Source organism: Poecilia mexicana, unplaced genomic scaffold (assembly GCF_051168715.1).
Source record: "Poecilia mexicana isolate PSO_F unplaced genomic scaffold, ASM5116871v1 scaffold_6, whole genome shotgun sequence".
NCBI lineage: Eukaryota > Metazoa > Chordata > Actinopteri > Cyprinodontiformes > Poeciliidae > Poecilia > Poecilia mexicana.
The window spans coordinates 33483060-33498764 of record NW_028263375.1 but is presented as its reverse complement, the minus strand read 5'-3'; the positions used below and the strand labels follow the sequence as shown (position 1 = coordinate 33498764).

The 15705-nt window shown below is 40.5% G+C and overlaps 1 protein-coding gene across 3 annotated transcripts in view; it reads right to left on the bottom strand.

Annotated features, from left to right (window-relative positions):
* Positions 1-4849: 4849 nt before the first annotated feature.
* bcar1 (BCAR1 scaffold protein, Cas family member) overlaps positions 4850-15705 on the bottom strand; it is a 109730-nt gene continuing 98874 nt past the window's right edge. For 2 of the 3 annotated variants that reach the window (XM_088006638.1, XM_088006639.1), the window contains exons 3-9: positions 14616-14765; positions 13046-13141; positions 12404-12781; positions 9338-10210; positions 8119-8208; positions 7586-7654; positions 4850-6438 (exon numbers count right to left, since the gene is read on the bottom strand). In XM_088006638.1, coding sequence (XP_087862764.1) covers positions 5893-6438; positions 7586-7654; positions 8119-8208; positions 9338-10210; positions 12404-12781; positions 13046-13141; positions 14616-14765 — 2202 coding nt within the window. In that variant the 3' untranslated portion in view covers positions 4850-5892. The remainder of the gene's footprint in view (positions 6439-7585; positions 7655-8118; positions 8209-9337; positions 10211-12403; positions 12782-13045; positions 13142-14615; positions 14766-15705) is intronic. The other variant, XM_088006640.1, reaches the window with a different exon arrangement.

Sequence of the window (15705 nt, the reverse complement as noted above, 5' to 3'; positions counted from 1 at the left end):
TCTTTTTGTGTCGCTTTACTTCTTTGTACTCAACTGTTTCTGGACAACTCCTGTATCAATTCACCTCTGCATCTGAATGAGATCAAGATCTGGGCTTTGACTCGGTTCAAGACTTTCCTTTTCTTTATTCAGCCAGTCCTTTCTGCTTCAGCTTTTTATAGATCCCTCAGATGTCAAGAACTTTAAGACACACAGTAGTGTTCAAAATGGATTCTATGATGGTGAGCTTGTCACAGGGATGATTGACAGCTCTAAGACCTTCCTCCAGGCTCTGATTGGTTGTTTCTGAGCAAGCTGTATAATTGTGCAGTATACATCAGTATGATCCAGCATTAAGTTGTCCAGTCTTTATTTGTAGACAGGTGACAGAATGCTCTTTGTTTTGTTATGGAAAACTTGAACATATCAGTAGTGGAAGAATAACATTTCTGGTGCCATAAATGTAATTGATTTGTAATACTTTAATAACACTTTAAAATAAAAACTTAATAGACAAAAAAAAGCTCTCTATCAACATCAAACATATTGTATAATGCATGATGTGACATTAAAATCAGTGATTGGTAGAAAAAATTAGGTGATGTAACTTCTGTTTTTCACCTCAGAGTGGTCAGATATTTATTGACTCATTTATGCTTTCAGTTAAGATAGTTCCTGAGAGAGCAGAGTGACAGTGATTCCCTATGCCGTGTGTGTGTGATAAGTTATTCCTGCTCCCAGCCAGCAGTCAGACGTTTCACCTCACAGTTAACAAACCAACGTTTATTTTGTCTCTGACGATGCCTTTGCCGTGCTGTAAAGCAGTGGTCCCCAACCTTTTTATCACCGCGGATCTGTCAAGACTTGGCAATTTTTCTGCGGCCCGGGTTCTTTTTTTTTTTAGCCCCGACTTTCCCCTTACGACAATCTTAGAACGTAGCTCGCGATAATCGTAACTGATCATCCTGCCGTGTGTGGTATGCTAAGACTGAGCCGTATGCTGATTTTAAAGAACACTGCTCCGATCTAAAATCGGGCATATTCTCGCAGCGTGTGGGGTTTTCCTTGAATGGGAGCGAGAACGCAGCCTGTTGATGTGACAGGTAGCCAATCAGAAAGCGCGGTGACGTAGCTCACGGTGTGGAATCCCAAACAGCTGACATCGCGCAACCGGTGGACATCGGAGATGATAAGTGGAAACAGCATGAATGTTAATTCAGCATTTCGTACAAAGAATATCCACGGAGGGGGCCGGGTTCTAGCCATGGATACATGAGGGGGAAGGCGAAAATGTTAAGGGGGCGTCGTTATGTATTAGGGGTTGATAGACTTCATATAGTTTAAGGTGCATGATAAAATGATAAAAGTCGAGTAGAAGTCGACTCCTAGCAGTGATGTCATAGAAACGTAAGCGAACTTCACATCAACGTATTATATTCACAGCAAATATTAACAAAAAAGCCCTGTAAGTCTATTATACAGGAATAAACGTATAAGAAGCAGAACATCATCACAGACTTCTTCGTCACAGCCGATTTATGTTTTCGCCTGAATAATATATAGTTGCGCCACTGCCCCTATGAATGGGAGCTGCGCCGGTTGGTGTTCGTGGCTGACCACTCAGTCATGACACTAACCGTGTCTTTTATTTTTCAGCCTGTCGGACCACTTGCCTGCAGTCAAAGCCACATTGTGAAGAGTTTTTCATTTTGTATCGTACTATAAATGTATATATATCAGGATACCTGACATCGCCTGTACAGATTCCCCACTGACAGTGGAGAACCGTTCTTATTTGAGTTCTGTAGCAAAAACTTTGATTGTGTACATTGTGGTCTGCTAGTCCACAATCTACATTAGCATGTGTTTACTACTTTAGCTTTTGTTTGTGAGACGGTCAAGCACGTGGTAGCTGCGCAGTGACGTCAAATGGGCATTAAACGCGGATCCTGTGGTAAGGTCCATAGTCAAATTGTCACACAACCACCGTTGTGTCACTGACCAGTGTACACAACGGTGCTTTTGGTTTGTGCATCACAAACCAAACTTATTGTGAATATGGAGCTAAAACGGTCTCATAATTCACAGATGCACAGAACAAGATCCACAAATGCACAGGAGATATATATATATATATATATATATATATATATATATATATATATATATATATATATATATATATATATATATATATATATATATATATATACATATATATATATATATATACATATATATATATATATATATACATATATATATATATATACATATATATATATATATATATATATATATATACAGGTGCTGGTCATAAAATTAGAATATTGTGATAAAGTTCATTATTTTCCATAATGTCATGATAAAAATTAAATTGTCATATATTTTAGATTCATTGCACACCAACTGAAATATTTCAGGTCTTTTATTGTTTTAATTTTGATGATTTTGGCAAACAGCTCTTGAAAACCCAAAATCCCTGTCTCAAAAAATTAGAATATTATGAAAAGGTTCTCTGAACGAGCAATAAAAATAATCATCTGAATCAACAAAGTAACTCTAAACACCTGAAAAAGATTCCTGAGGCCTTTAAAAACTCCCAGCCTGGTTCATCACTCAAAACCGCAGTCATGGGTCAGATTGCTGACCTGACTGCTGTCCAGAAGGACATCACTGACATCCTCAAGCAAGAGGGTGAGAAACAGAAAGAAATTTCTGAACGAATCGGCTGTTTGCAGAGTGTTATATCAAGGCACCTCAGTGGGAAGTCAGTAGGAAGGAAAAAGTGTGGCAGTAAACGCGACACAACGAGAAGAGGTGACCGGACCCTGAGGAAGATTGTGGAGAAGGGCCGATTCCAGACCTTGGGGGAAGCAGTGGACTGAGTCTGGAGTAGAAACATCCAGAGCCACTGTGCACAGGCGTGTGCAAGAAATGGGCTACAGGTGCCGCATTCCCCAGGTCAAAGGTCAAGCCACTTTTGAACCAGAAACAGCGGCAGAAGCGCCTGACCTGGGCTACAGAGAAGCAGCACTTTGGACCACTGTTGTTCAGTGGTCCAAAGTACTTTTTTCGGATGAAAGCAAACTTTGCATGTCATTCGGAAATCAAAGTGCCAGACTCTGGAGGAAGACTGGGGAGAAGGAAATGCCAAAATGCCAGAAGTCCAGTGTCAAGTACCCACAGTCAGTGATGGTCTGGGTGCCATGTCAGCTGCTGGTGTTGGTCCACTGGGTTTTATCAAGGGCAGGATCAATGCAGCAGCTATCAGAAGATTTTGGAGCACTTCATGCTTCCATCTGCTGAAAAGTTTTATGGAGATGAAAATTTAATTTGGTCTGGAATCGGCCCTTCTCCACAATCTTCCTCAGGGTCCGGTCACCTCTTCTCGTTGTGCAGCGTTTTCTGCCACACTTTTTCCTTCCTACTGACTTCCCACTGAGGTGCCTTGATATAACACTCTGCAAACAGCCGATTCGTTCAGAAATTTCTTTCCGTTTCTCACCCTCTTGCTTGAGGATGTCAGTGATGGCCTTCTGGACAGCAGTCAGGTCAGCAATCTGACCCATGATTGCAGTTTTGAGTAATGAACCAGGCTGGGAGTTTTTAAAGGCCTCAGGAATCTTTTTCAGGTGTTTAGAGTTACTTTGTTGATTCAGATGATTATTTTTATTGCTCGTTCAGAGAACCTTTTCATAATATTCTAATTTTTTGAGACAGGGATTTTGGGTTTTCATGAGCTGTTTGCCAAAATCATCAAAATTAAAACAATAAAAGACCTGAAATATTTCAGTTGGTGTGCAATGAATCTAAAATATATGACAATTTAATTTTTATCATGACATTATGGAAAATAATGAACTTCATCACAATATTCTAATTTTATGACCAGCACCTGTATATATATATATATATATATATATATATATATATAGAGAGAGAGAGAGAGAGAGAGAGTTCTGAGCAATAGAGGCTCAGATCTACCACACCAGACAAGACCCAAGGTGTAGGTTGTGCAAGGAGGCCTCTGAGACAGTCCAGCACATAACAGCAGGGTGCAAGATGCTGGCAGGGAAAGCGTACATGGAACAACATAACCAAGTGGGGGGCATAGTGTACAGAAACATCTGTGCAGAATACGGACTGGAAGCCCCAAGATCAAAGTGGGGAACACCCCCAAAGGTGGTGGAGAATGACCGAGCTAAGATCCTGTGGGACTTCCAGATCCAGACAGACAAGATGGTAATGGCGAACCAACCGGACATTGTGGTGGTGGATAAAGAACAGAGGAAAGCCGTTGTGGTGGATGTAGCAATACCAAGTGACCACAACATCAGGAAAAAGGAGCACGAGAAACTGGAGAAATACCAGGGCCTCAGAGAGGAACTGGAGAAGGCCTGGAAGGTGAAGACCACAGTGGTGCCTGTGGTCATCGGGGTCCTCGGGGCAGTCACCCCCAAACTGGAGCAGTGGCTAAAACAGATCCCAGGAACAACATCAGACATCTCAGTCCAGAAATGTGCAGTTCTAGGCACAGCCAAGATACTGGAGGAGAACCTGAAGCTCCCAGGCCTCTGGTAGAGGACCCGAGCTCAGAGGATGAAAGAGACCACCCGTGGAGGGTGAGAAGGGAATTTTATATATATATATATATATATATATATTTTTTTTTTTTTTTTGTCATAGTACCCCCAAGACTTTAAAACTACTTTCACCCCTGGTTTTCCATGACTAAATATTTTTCCATGTAGAATTAAACATTTTAGTTGAAACAGCAATTGATCTGGGTAGTGATGATCTGCTGATGTTTTAATTGTAACTTTAGATCAGTTATTGTCTACAAAAGGTTGCTTTCAGATGTCTCCAGTCTGTGTCACATATTTATTCCTTCTGAAACAAATAATATTAAATCATTAAACTTTTAAGAACATTCGTTTGTAACTTTTCCACAGTTGATTGTAGCGTTACATTGTCATTGACTGGAACGTTGCTCTGGAGGCTCAGCTGCTGTCAATGCTTTCATCATAACCACAAGAAGAAAGACATAAAGCAGATTTAATTACATTGGTTTTTAACCTTTTACACTTTAGTTGAATACATGCCTCTTACAAAACAACATAGATACAGTTTGTCAAAAAAAAAAAAGAAAAAAAGAAAATCCTGTGAGATGGCACTGATAACGTTATAGCTGCACATGCAGCTTCAGGGCTTTGGGTGTCTTTTGGGCAGCAGCGGCACTCAGGTGGACCAGCTATCATAGCATGAGCCACTTTCGACACAGAGTTAACAGGGCAACCACAGATCATCAGGTGACATTGAAAGATGTGTGTCAGGGATGGAGAATGGAGGCACTCACTACAACATAGAGCTATACATAACATCTGGAATTTATACATCCCTACCAAGAATGATACAAAGATCAAGAAACAGAGCCATAATTATACAGTAGAGGCAATATTAATAACAATGATTTATATGGTCTTAGGCTACAATTATGATTTTATAATTTTTTCTTTAAAAAAAGGAACATTTAGTGTTATTTTTCGATGAATTGTTCTTTCTGTTCGTCTCTCTAAACAGGGAAGATAACTATTTACACTGGTTATTTTACAGCCCACCTACCATAATGTTCCTGTACTGCTGTGTAGTTAGAGAAGTCGAAGACAGGAATGATCCCAGTGAGCACAGGGAGAATGGGAAGAGAGATGACGGCTCAACTCCAGTGAACAAGGACTCCAGAAAGTCTTACTGCTGCGTCTCAGGATTAAACTGATAAAAAGTCCTGGATTTAGTCCAATCACACTCCTGTACTCTGAGTGGGGTACGTCCACTCAGAGGACGTACCCCAGCTCCCTTCCGGTCCCCCACCGCTGTGTGTGGAACAGTGCAGTACAGTTTGGGTTTGGCTTCTTACATGAGCAGCAGCTGGCCCAGGCCCATCCTGAACTGCTGCGTGCAGCTGGCCAGCTCCTTCACCCTCTCCGTCATCTCTCTGGCTGCTCCAGCACATGGATACTGCAGCGCGGCTGTTTTCGTACTGATTACGATGTCTTTGAGTTTTTCACACAGTGTGTTGCTGCTCTGGGCCATGCGACCCCTCACCTCTGGAGACTTGGCCTGGCGTGATAGCGTGTCCCCAATGAACACCAACTTGTGCGCACTAAGGATGACAAATTTGCTGTGTGCCACAAAGATCTTTGGCGGCTGGTTGGAGTTGACGGCGGTGAAGAAGGCATCAATGGCATTGGTAACCGTGGTGATGTTCTGCTCACACTGCTCCTGGTAGAAGAGGAGGAGCTGGTGGTCACTGTGACACAGCTTGGAGGATGGGGGCTCTCCGGCGCCGTTCGTGGACAGCTGGTTGGCCAGAGGATGGTGGAGAAAAGGAACCCAGCCTGTCATGTCATTGTTTATTGGCCGGCTCACTTCCTGCTCAAGTCGCTCAAATTGTTTAATCTTAAAAAAAAAAAAAAAAAAAAAAAAAAAAGGAGCAACATTTTATCAAGGATCACAAATGATTAGACAGCCATAAACACAGAAACAGATAGGAATCAGGTAAATGTTCAAACATTTTTTTAAAGCTATGTCTCCTAAGATAATAAAAGTAATGTTTATTTATTTATTTTTCTTAAACTGAATCTAGAATTCTGAACCCAACAGGAGGCTCTGGGCTGACACGTTGTCCTGTTTTACCACCATGGCTGAAAAAATTCAAAAACTAGACAGAATTTCACTGAAATGAATCAACTGAATAAATTTCAATGTATCCACTGAATGAAAGGGATTATCATTTTACTGTCATAACTTTAGTGTATTATTGAGCTTCTATAAAACAGATCAACACAAAGTATTGTACAATGGTAAAGGAAGAAAGACACCTGGTGTTCAGTGACTTTTTACAAATAAAAGTGTGAATATTGGAGCATCTCCATGTGAAGGCAGTTCCCCACAGGCCTGTCACAACAGATTTTATTGGACGATAAATTGTTCCAGAAGTTATTGCAATAGACAATAATTTTGTTGTTTTGCAATAATTTTTAAGTAATATAATGGTAATGGCATGATAATGCAAGAACACATTCTCAAAGATCAATAAATGTTAAATTCTAATGAACATTTAACACTGTAACTGGAAGACATTTTAAATATTGAAAATAAATTAAAATAACAGAAACAAATAAAACAAATTATAAAGTCTTTGTAACTTTATAATTTGCAACGAAAACTGTCCCTCAAAAAAGGGCTTGTTAAGAATAAAGCATCAATCTGAAGACTTTTGTCATCAAGTTTTTGGTAGAAAGAGAGAAAAGAGAAAAACAATAAATCCTGCAAATGTAAATGATTGAGTTTGTTTTAATTTATTAAGTGATAAATTGATTTATTGATTATTGTGACAGGCCTCATTTTCCATCTGCCTTCACATGCTACCTACTGAGCAAATAGGGTCCATAAATAAATTCAGATGTTCTGTGAATGTTTGCTAGGAACATTAGAGAACAAAAATCGTCATGGAACCCAGCAGAAAGGTCAGAGGGAGAGTTGGGAAGATTAAGCCTTGATTAGGTTCTACAACAACATCCCAGAGCTCTGATCAATCCTTCACCTGGGCATGGAGAGAGGATGGACCAGCTGCTGACCTGCCAGGAAATGGACGTTCATCTGGACTGACAGACTGGACAGAGAAAGCAATGATCAGAGCAGCAGCCAAGAGGTTTGTGAGAAGTCTGGAGAAGGTGCAGAAATACACACTCCAGTGGACAGTTACTGGGTTCCAGCAGGATGGTGGCAGCCTTAGACCACAGGGTCTTCACAGACCCTTCCCATCCAATCAGACTCAGTCTGAGCAACTTAGCAACTTAGCTGTGCTAAGCTGGTAGAAACACAACTAAAGACTAAAAGATTCCCACAGGAAGTCGTGACTAAGTGGGACTGGATATAAATACATATCTGACCTTTGAAAGCATTTTACTTCAATTTAATCATATGCAATACTTTGTGTTGGTCTATCACATGACAAAATCTAAAATAATATAAGGGGTGTGAAGATATCTCTTTTCAGATGTAGGAAATTCTGATTATCAGCTCTTCTTTCCAGGCTTGTATAACTTTAGATTTGTTAAACAGAGGAACACAAACCTGTTGCTGCTCTAGCTGCGTCTTGTTGTGTCTGATTATGTTGCCTTTCTCCAGGAGCTGTCTTTGATTCTTCTCAAACTCTTCTTTTCCCTTTCAAACCAAAACACACATATTACATTACTGCTTCTGCTTCCCCCTACTGGAGACTAGAAGAACTGCAATAGCATTGCTCCCTCTACCACAAAATTATGTATCAGCCTGCTTAATGTTTTCTTTTTAAATTAAAAGGAAAATATTTGGGGACAATATTTTCAGACTGACCTCTCTCTTCATCTCCGCAATATGAAGTACAGGCTGTTGTGACACAGGCATGAACATGTATTGTGAGATGTAAAGACCCAATTCCTTAGTTCTTATACTCACATTATAGCAGTTTGTTGGTATGCTAAATCCAGAACAAAAGGCATAAAACTATGCCACCCTGTGTCCAAATTTGTGTTATATTTTATGCCAGGTGAAGCAAAAGACGCCATATGGTGTAAAAATACATCCCTGGGTGTCCATTATAATACCAGGTGCAAATGGAACTTGCCCCAATCAGCTCTCTGATCCTAAAAAAAATCCAACTACCAGAGGAATGTGTCACCTTCCCACGTAAGAAGTGTAGTGACTTGTGCTATCTCACTCTTTTAGAAACGCAATTTCACAACTTTTTTTTTTTGTTTTGCTATTTTATCAAAAATAATTTATCACAATATATAGATTTTTTTTTTATCTCTGTCAAAAACTACTTCATTGAATCAAACAATTCAATTCTAGATACATAAACCAATAAAACAAGACAGTTTCAGCCACAACCTAAGTTTGTGAGTAGTTTTAGGAAGCTTCTTCTTGTTTAGTTTATTTAATAAATCTTGCATTAAAAAGCAAAGATAGCAGGCAGCAAGCATGGACTTCCTCTAAATAACAGATAGTATAACAGATTTTTAACAGCAGATGGTGCAATGAATCCCAGGTAATGTATTTTTACACCACCTGGCATCCATCACACAACCTGGTGCAAAATACAGATCTTGTCATCTGTGATGCCATGTGAAGCAATATAACAATATATTGTTTCTTATTTGGTTAGGTAAAATGGTGTAATGTGAGTAAAAGAGCTCGCCATACGTAATGATCATTTAACTCATTGCACTGATATGGACAGAAGGTATTGTGTAAAAGAGACTTATGCCATAATAGATTTTCTAGCTCAACTTCTTGTGTGGCAGTAATGTACCTGTAGATGGACGTAATCATAGTCCTCCATCCAGCCTTCCTCTGTGACCTCATATGGTCTGTCCACTCCTTCCTCCTCCTCTGCAGATGTAAATTTTGGTGGAGAAGGGAGGGGCCGTGACTGAATATGCACTTTCTCCCCTCCCTGGTAGGTTCCACTACCTGATCCTGTCATGTGACCACTAATCTCCCCAGGGATTGGAGGGAGGGGCAGCTGCTGCTGCTGCCGGGTTGTCCTTTTGAAGAGCAGTGAGGCGTTACCGTGAAGAAAGGAGGCCAGCTGTTTGGTGTCATCAGGGATACCTCTCGCTGTTATGATCAGTTGATCTAAGTCATCCCCTCCTGGAGTCGGAGTGGACAGTGCTGTGGGTGACCATGAGATGCTGTCTAAGCTTTGACTGTGCCGAATCAAATTCTGGAAGACCTCCTCCATCTTTCCAACCTGCCGACCCAGTTTGGTCTGCAGCAAGCGGTCTGTGGCCTGGGCAGCATTTGCCACAGCACCTCGAGCAAATTCTAGGAAGTCTCGGACAGTGGCTCGCACCCGGTCAGCAGCCTGATGAATGGCTGTGAGGTTTCCATCCAGGTGAGCAGGGCTCCTCCAGTTGCCTGTGATGAACGACATCATGAGGGAAACACTGGACTCAACAGCCTGCTGTAGGCGAGACAGACGCTCCATGGCTTGATCAAGGTCCAGCATGAGCGGTTTTCCTTGGATGGAGCCGGAGGCAGGAAGTGAGGACGTGTCCCTGACAGGAACCATGTCTAACGAAGAAGCAGAGTGGTTGCTCCGTGTGCTTCCTGTGCTTGAAGCAGAGAGGCGCTTAAAGGACATGGTCAGCTCCTCAGCATTGGACTGGGCATCACGGACAACCTGGAGAACAACGTGGATGTTGATTACAACTTTCATAAATCATGTACATATATTAACAGTAATGGATTTACATTTTGATGAACAACTGATCAAGAAACTGGACTATTAAATGCCATGAAATGAGTAATAGAAGGACTGGCTGAACTTTTAAAAGTTTATTCCATTTGGATAGTGACTCTCTTGCCTACATTAGAGAGCACCTGATGCAGCCTAGATCTGAAATAAGGTAGAATATTTAGGAACAGAGCCAACAGCTTGTCACATTACTCCACTCTACTACATGTCATATATTTAGGCTGCCATGAAACTTCTCAAGCCTCAAACCAAATCAGTAATAATTTACTAATTCTCTACAGCAATGGTTCTCATACTTTCTTTTGATAAATAAATACTACCTTAGATGGAAAGATATTTTAAACTGCAACAGAACTTCAGTTTATAAAGGAAAGTTAGACTTAAGATTCTGAGTGGGAAATGAGAGAATTCTCAGCAACACAAACTTCCAAACTCATCATGGCAGCCTGTTATTTAAAACTGACAGATGAACTCGGAAAAGCCAGAACTCATTCTTTACTTCTGGCGATTTAGTTCTCATCAAATCTTTTACATACACACTACTAATATAAAATTCTCTTTAGCACTCTCAGTCTGTACTGGGAGTTCGTCCCCAATACACTCCTGTTTTAAGTTTCTAATGAAATAAATGTGCTTGATTGGCCATTTTTACTGCTGGTCGTAGTTAGTTGACCCAGAGAGAATTAAGAACCACTATCAGTGGAGATAAACTTTTCTTAGGGCCCAAAAATTAAACTTAAAATATGTAAAATTATAATTATAAAACAGTTTTTGTCAGATGTGCGACATTTTAGAGACTAGAACTGCTGTAGAACGGTCTGGTTTTATCCATATACCGGTGTGGCTACCTCACCGGGTTTATCCAAACCTCTTCCTCTTTTCCAATCTGAGACTGTTAGCAGAGGCGGTTGACAAATCTATTACAATATATACCACAATACACACATCATCAATATCAATAGAAAATACGTCTGATAGAATGTTCAATAATTTCACTGAACTCCGAGCCAGCATTCAGGGGGATATGGACAGAGGAAAGGTTTAGCCTCTCGACTGAACTTAATTGTTTCAAGTAAAGTCAAAGTAAAAAGTTCTTTTAAGTTAAAAATGTGTATCTATTAGGTTAATTCCACACAAAAATATAAGTTAGGGTGCGTTCACACTGCAGCCTGAAGTGACTCAATTCTGATTTTTTGGCATTTCCGATTTTTTTGCTGGGCCGTTCACACTGCCAGTAAATGCGACCTGCATGCGTTCTGCAGTGTAAACGGGCAAACGACCTGAAAGTGTCCCGCATGCGCAGTAGAGGGCGCAATATCATCAGCATTCTCAGTGTTCTGCCAACTGCCATAAAAAGAAGTGCTCAGTGTTTGCGGAAGTAAACATGGAGGCTAAAGGTGGAGCTTAGCTTACATATTTGAAGTTGTTATCCGGCCGGAGCAACATATTAACAACTTAATCCCTATATAGTCCGTCATGGTTGTTGTTTTTCTTCCCACTTGCACGTATCAGGACGCAGAATAGTGAGATTTGTTGAGAAACAGTGATGTTCAGTTCGGATGAAGGCGACCTGGACTTTAGGTCGCATTTGAATCGGATACGTATCGGATATGGGTCAGATTCGAAAAAGAATCCGACCTGTGCTGTTCACACTGCCATGAAAAGATCGGATACAGGTCAAAAAAATCGGAATTGAGTCACTTCAGGCTGCAATGTGAACGCACCCTTAATCATCACTAAAGTGAGATTTATGTAAATAAGTTCAGAACTACAGCCCAAATATAATTTTTTAGAGTGTATAACACTAAATGTCAATAATACAATTTAAGTTTTAGTTTACAACTTAGCAAAATGTGAAAAAGTTCACATGATATATAACAAAGCACTGTAAGATATTAACTACTCACAGACTATCCACAAAAGCTATGTGTTTGAGCTAAGCTAAAGTACAACTTCTGAATCTATGCAGTAAAGATAATTTCAACTGTAAGTTAAGAAACTCTGTTAACAGCAACACAAAAATGTTTGAAAAGTATCGACATGTGTTAGAATAACCTGGACACTTCATTACAATGTCTGCATGAAGATAAAATGGACCACACCTTGAAGCATCCTTACCTGTGGCGGGACATCATAGACATACTGGTCTCCCCTCTCGCTGCCTCGGTCCTCTCGTTCCCGTGGGAAGTCGTACACATCCTGGCTGGGGAGGCCTCCGCCACGCAGGGTGGCTGGGATGTCGTAGATCTCCTGGCTGACTGCAACCCTTTCCCCCCGGTGATGCTTTTCAGTCAGAATAGGAGGTGGAACATCATAAACATCTTCTGGAATGAGCGGCTCATCATCATCACTGACGTTGTTGTGCTGGTATTGGCCAGGACCGGTGGGAACCTGGTGCTTCAATTTGGCAAAGTGGGGTGGCACATCATAGGTCTCCTCTCTGATTAACTGACCGTCAGGAACATCTTTACTCATTGAGGGGGGGAAGTTGTACACCTGAAGAGACAGAAGAACCAACATACACTCACATTTTTGGTCCAAACCTCGTATTTAGTGTTCTTTGTGTTCTTGCATGATATCAAAAAATAGAACTGCTCAACACAATGACTGAGAAATAGAAATAACCGGTAAATACAAATACTTATGCTTAGAAATGCAATATGTTGTGGTTATTTTTCAGGAGAAGCAGTTAATTAATGACAACTAAAGGTCAGCAGCTTCAGGTAATAGTTATATTGTACAGCCCAACAAGAGTCTTACAGTTTGCTGGGGATTCTTGTCTGTGGTTGCTGGGGTGTCATATATGTCTCGACTGCTAGATGGCCCCTTCACCACCATAGGCGGAGTGTCATACACCTAAAAAAATGGAAAAGACAAAATTTGTAAATAATTTGTCACAGCATTCATGAAATTGGAACAACACAAAACCACACATTCACAAATGTTCACATTTATCACCTTGTAATGTTTATACATTTTTCAGTCTCTTAGTTCAATGATTATTAGTATCATTAAGCCCATTTCCTCTCTATGTGAGCTACACAAAAGATTGTGCTTCAGACTTCCATTTGGGGAGGTTGGGGTGATAATTAGGACAGATTATCACTCCAGCATAAACTGAAATAATTCTGGAGTTGACTGGCAAAGTCTGGATAAAACATCCCCACTGATTAGTAATCTGAGGAATTCCATTTTACACTGACTAATAACATCAACTGCATAGTTTTTGAAATACACATAAATTATGACTTAGGAAAATATAAGCTCTGAATACCCAAATAGCAAAGGATGTTCATTCCATGTTGAATTATAGTCAGAAAGGTTGACTTTTTCTACCTGGGATTTTATTGTTAGGAGTGCTTTTAGATTAGGCACAATTTGTTGGGAACAGTGGACGGCTTTCTGTACATTTCTCACTTGTCTGTAAATATTATTACTGACTGTTTGTGGACAATGTGATCCCAGGTAGCAAAACATGTAAATTTAATGTTGAATTATGGTCAAAAAGGTTGATTTTCGTTTAAGGCTGACGATTGATAGTGGATCAGCCATCAAACATCCAGCCAGAGATCATACACAGTCCACCCCTCTGCTGAGAAGAACTCCTCCATGGGGTTCAGGAAGAGAGGAAACAACAAAATATGTAGTACTGTAAATTGGAATTGCTGCTGAAGTCAGCTGTAGAGCTCAGCATAAAAATGAAAAGTTACATTCTCTCAAAAAACAATGCGTCTCATCTGGTCCCTTTAGTTTGAAGCTGTCGCAGAATGAGCTCAGCATTGTAGGACCCCATTCTGTAATACCCCATGTTGCCCTGACACACTGACAGCAGTCATATGACCAATGACATTTCTTCCTCTTCTTCTTATGTACTCAGGTTAAATCCAGCCTCATCGTAGTCTATAAATCTCTATTAAAGTCAGATGACCTTTTTTATAGTTTGTTAACCTGATTTGTGTGCCCCTCATTATTCTCCTGTGTGCGTATGTGTGTGTGCGTGTGTGTGTGTGTGTGTGTGTGTGCGTGCATGTGTGTGTGTGTATACACAAGTGGTCACTGAGTTTATTCATTTTGGTCACAGGTGTGTTCATTTGAAAGTCTTTGATCGATTTCAGTGTGAAAAGGATGTCAGTGTGTACAGTGTTTTGCAAAGTGTGTTTATAATTGGGCAAATCTATACTAGATGTTCATAAAAAAAACTGTAATAATAATAGTTATTGGGTTCGTAGTTGAATGGTAGTTGAAAAAGTGAACTGGCATTAGCCAGTTCACCAGAATATCAGCCCATTGAGCCAAACAGTTTTCACTGCAATCACACATAAACACTGACCTGGGTGCTGTACTGCTGGCGGGTGGGTGGAACATCATAAATGTCCTGCTGGGCCGGTGGCTGATGTCTGGGTGGGACGTCATACTCGTCCTTGTCGGCTTTCACTGTGTCGTACACATAAAGCTGTCCCACTCGAGTGGGAACAACCACCTGCACACAGCAGCACAGGGACACAACACAGTTCAGACTCCAAATAAGAAGAATAATAGTGTTTATAATCATACAACCTGCATCAGCCTGAGCAACAGGGATGAAAAAAGAAAAAAAATCAAAGTCCAAACTTTATGACACATGAGCAGCATATAATTATGTCACTATGACAACCTGCAAAGGCAACAGCCAAGTCAGAGCAATTCAAATTCAATTCAAATTCAAAATACTTGATGTTAATTCATTTTCTTCAAAGAGTTATTGTAGATAGTGATGGCTGTTGGCAGGAAAGCTCTCCTGTAGCAGTCTGTATTCCGGTGAATTTGAAGAAGCCTCTGACTGAAGACACTCTGCTTTTCTAAGATAGTGTCATGAAGAGGATGGTCAGCATTGTCCATAATTTTCTTATTTTTATGAAGAATCCTTCTTTGCATAATCATCTCCAGAGGTTCTACAGTTGTCCACAGAACAGAACCGGAACAGAACCAGAACCAGAGCATGGGTCCAGTCATAGTTGTCGTGGGAACCAGGCTGGCCTATTGTGCTCCTGTTTAAACTGTGTGTTATATGGTTTGAGTGAAGAGTCTTTATCAGGTTGTTGAGCCTTTTTAGGTCCCTGGTTCTGATGCTGATGAATCATTGACATTAGCACAAAACAAATCCTGCAGCCATGTCTCAGTAAAACACAACACTCTGCATTCCCTATATTCTTTCTGAGTCCTTGTCAGGTCTTGAAGTTCATCCGTATTGTTAGCTAGCACTCTCATGCTGCCCATTATGATGGGTGGTAGAGATGGTTTGAACTTTATCCTTCTTTCTCTTCTCTTTGCTCCTGCTTTCCTTTTAAACTCCTCTGGGATTTTTGCCTTCAGTTGTGGTATTATTTCAGCTGTTCCCTGTTGTAAAACATCTTGTTGTTATGGTTAAACATCATAACATA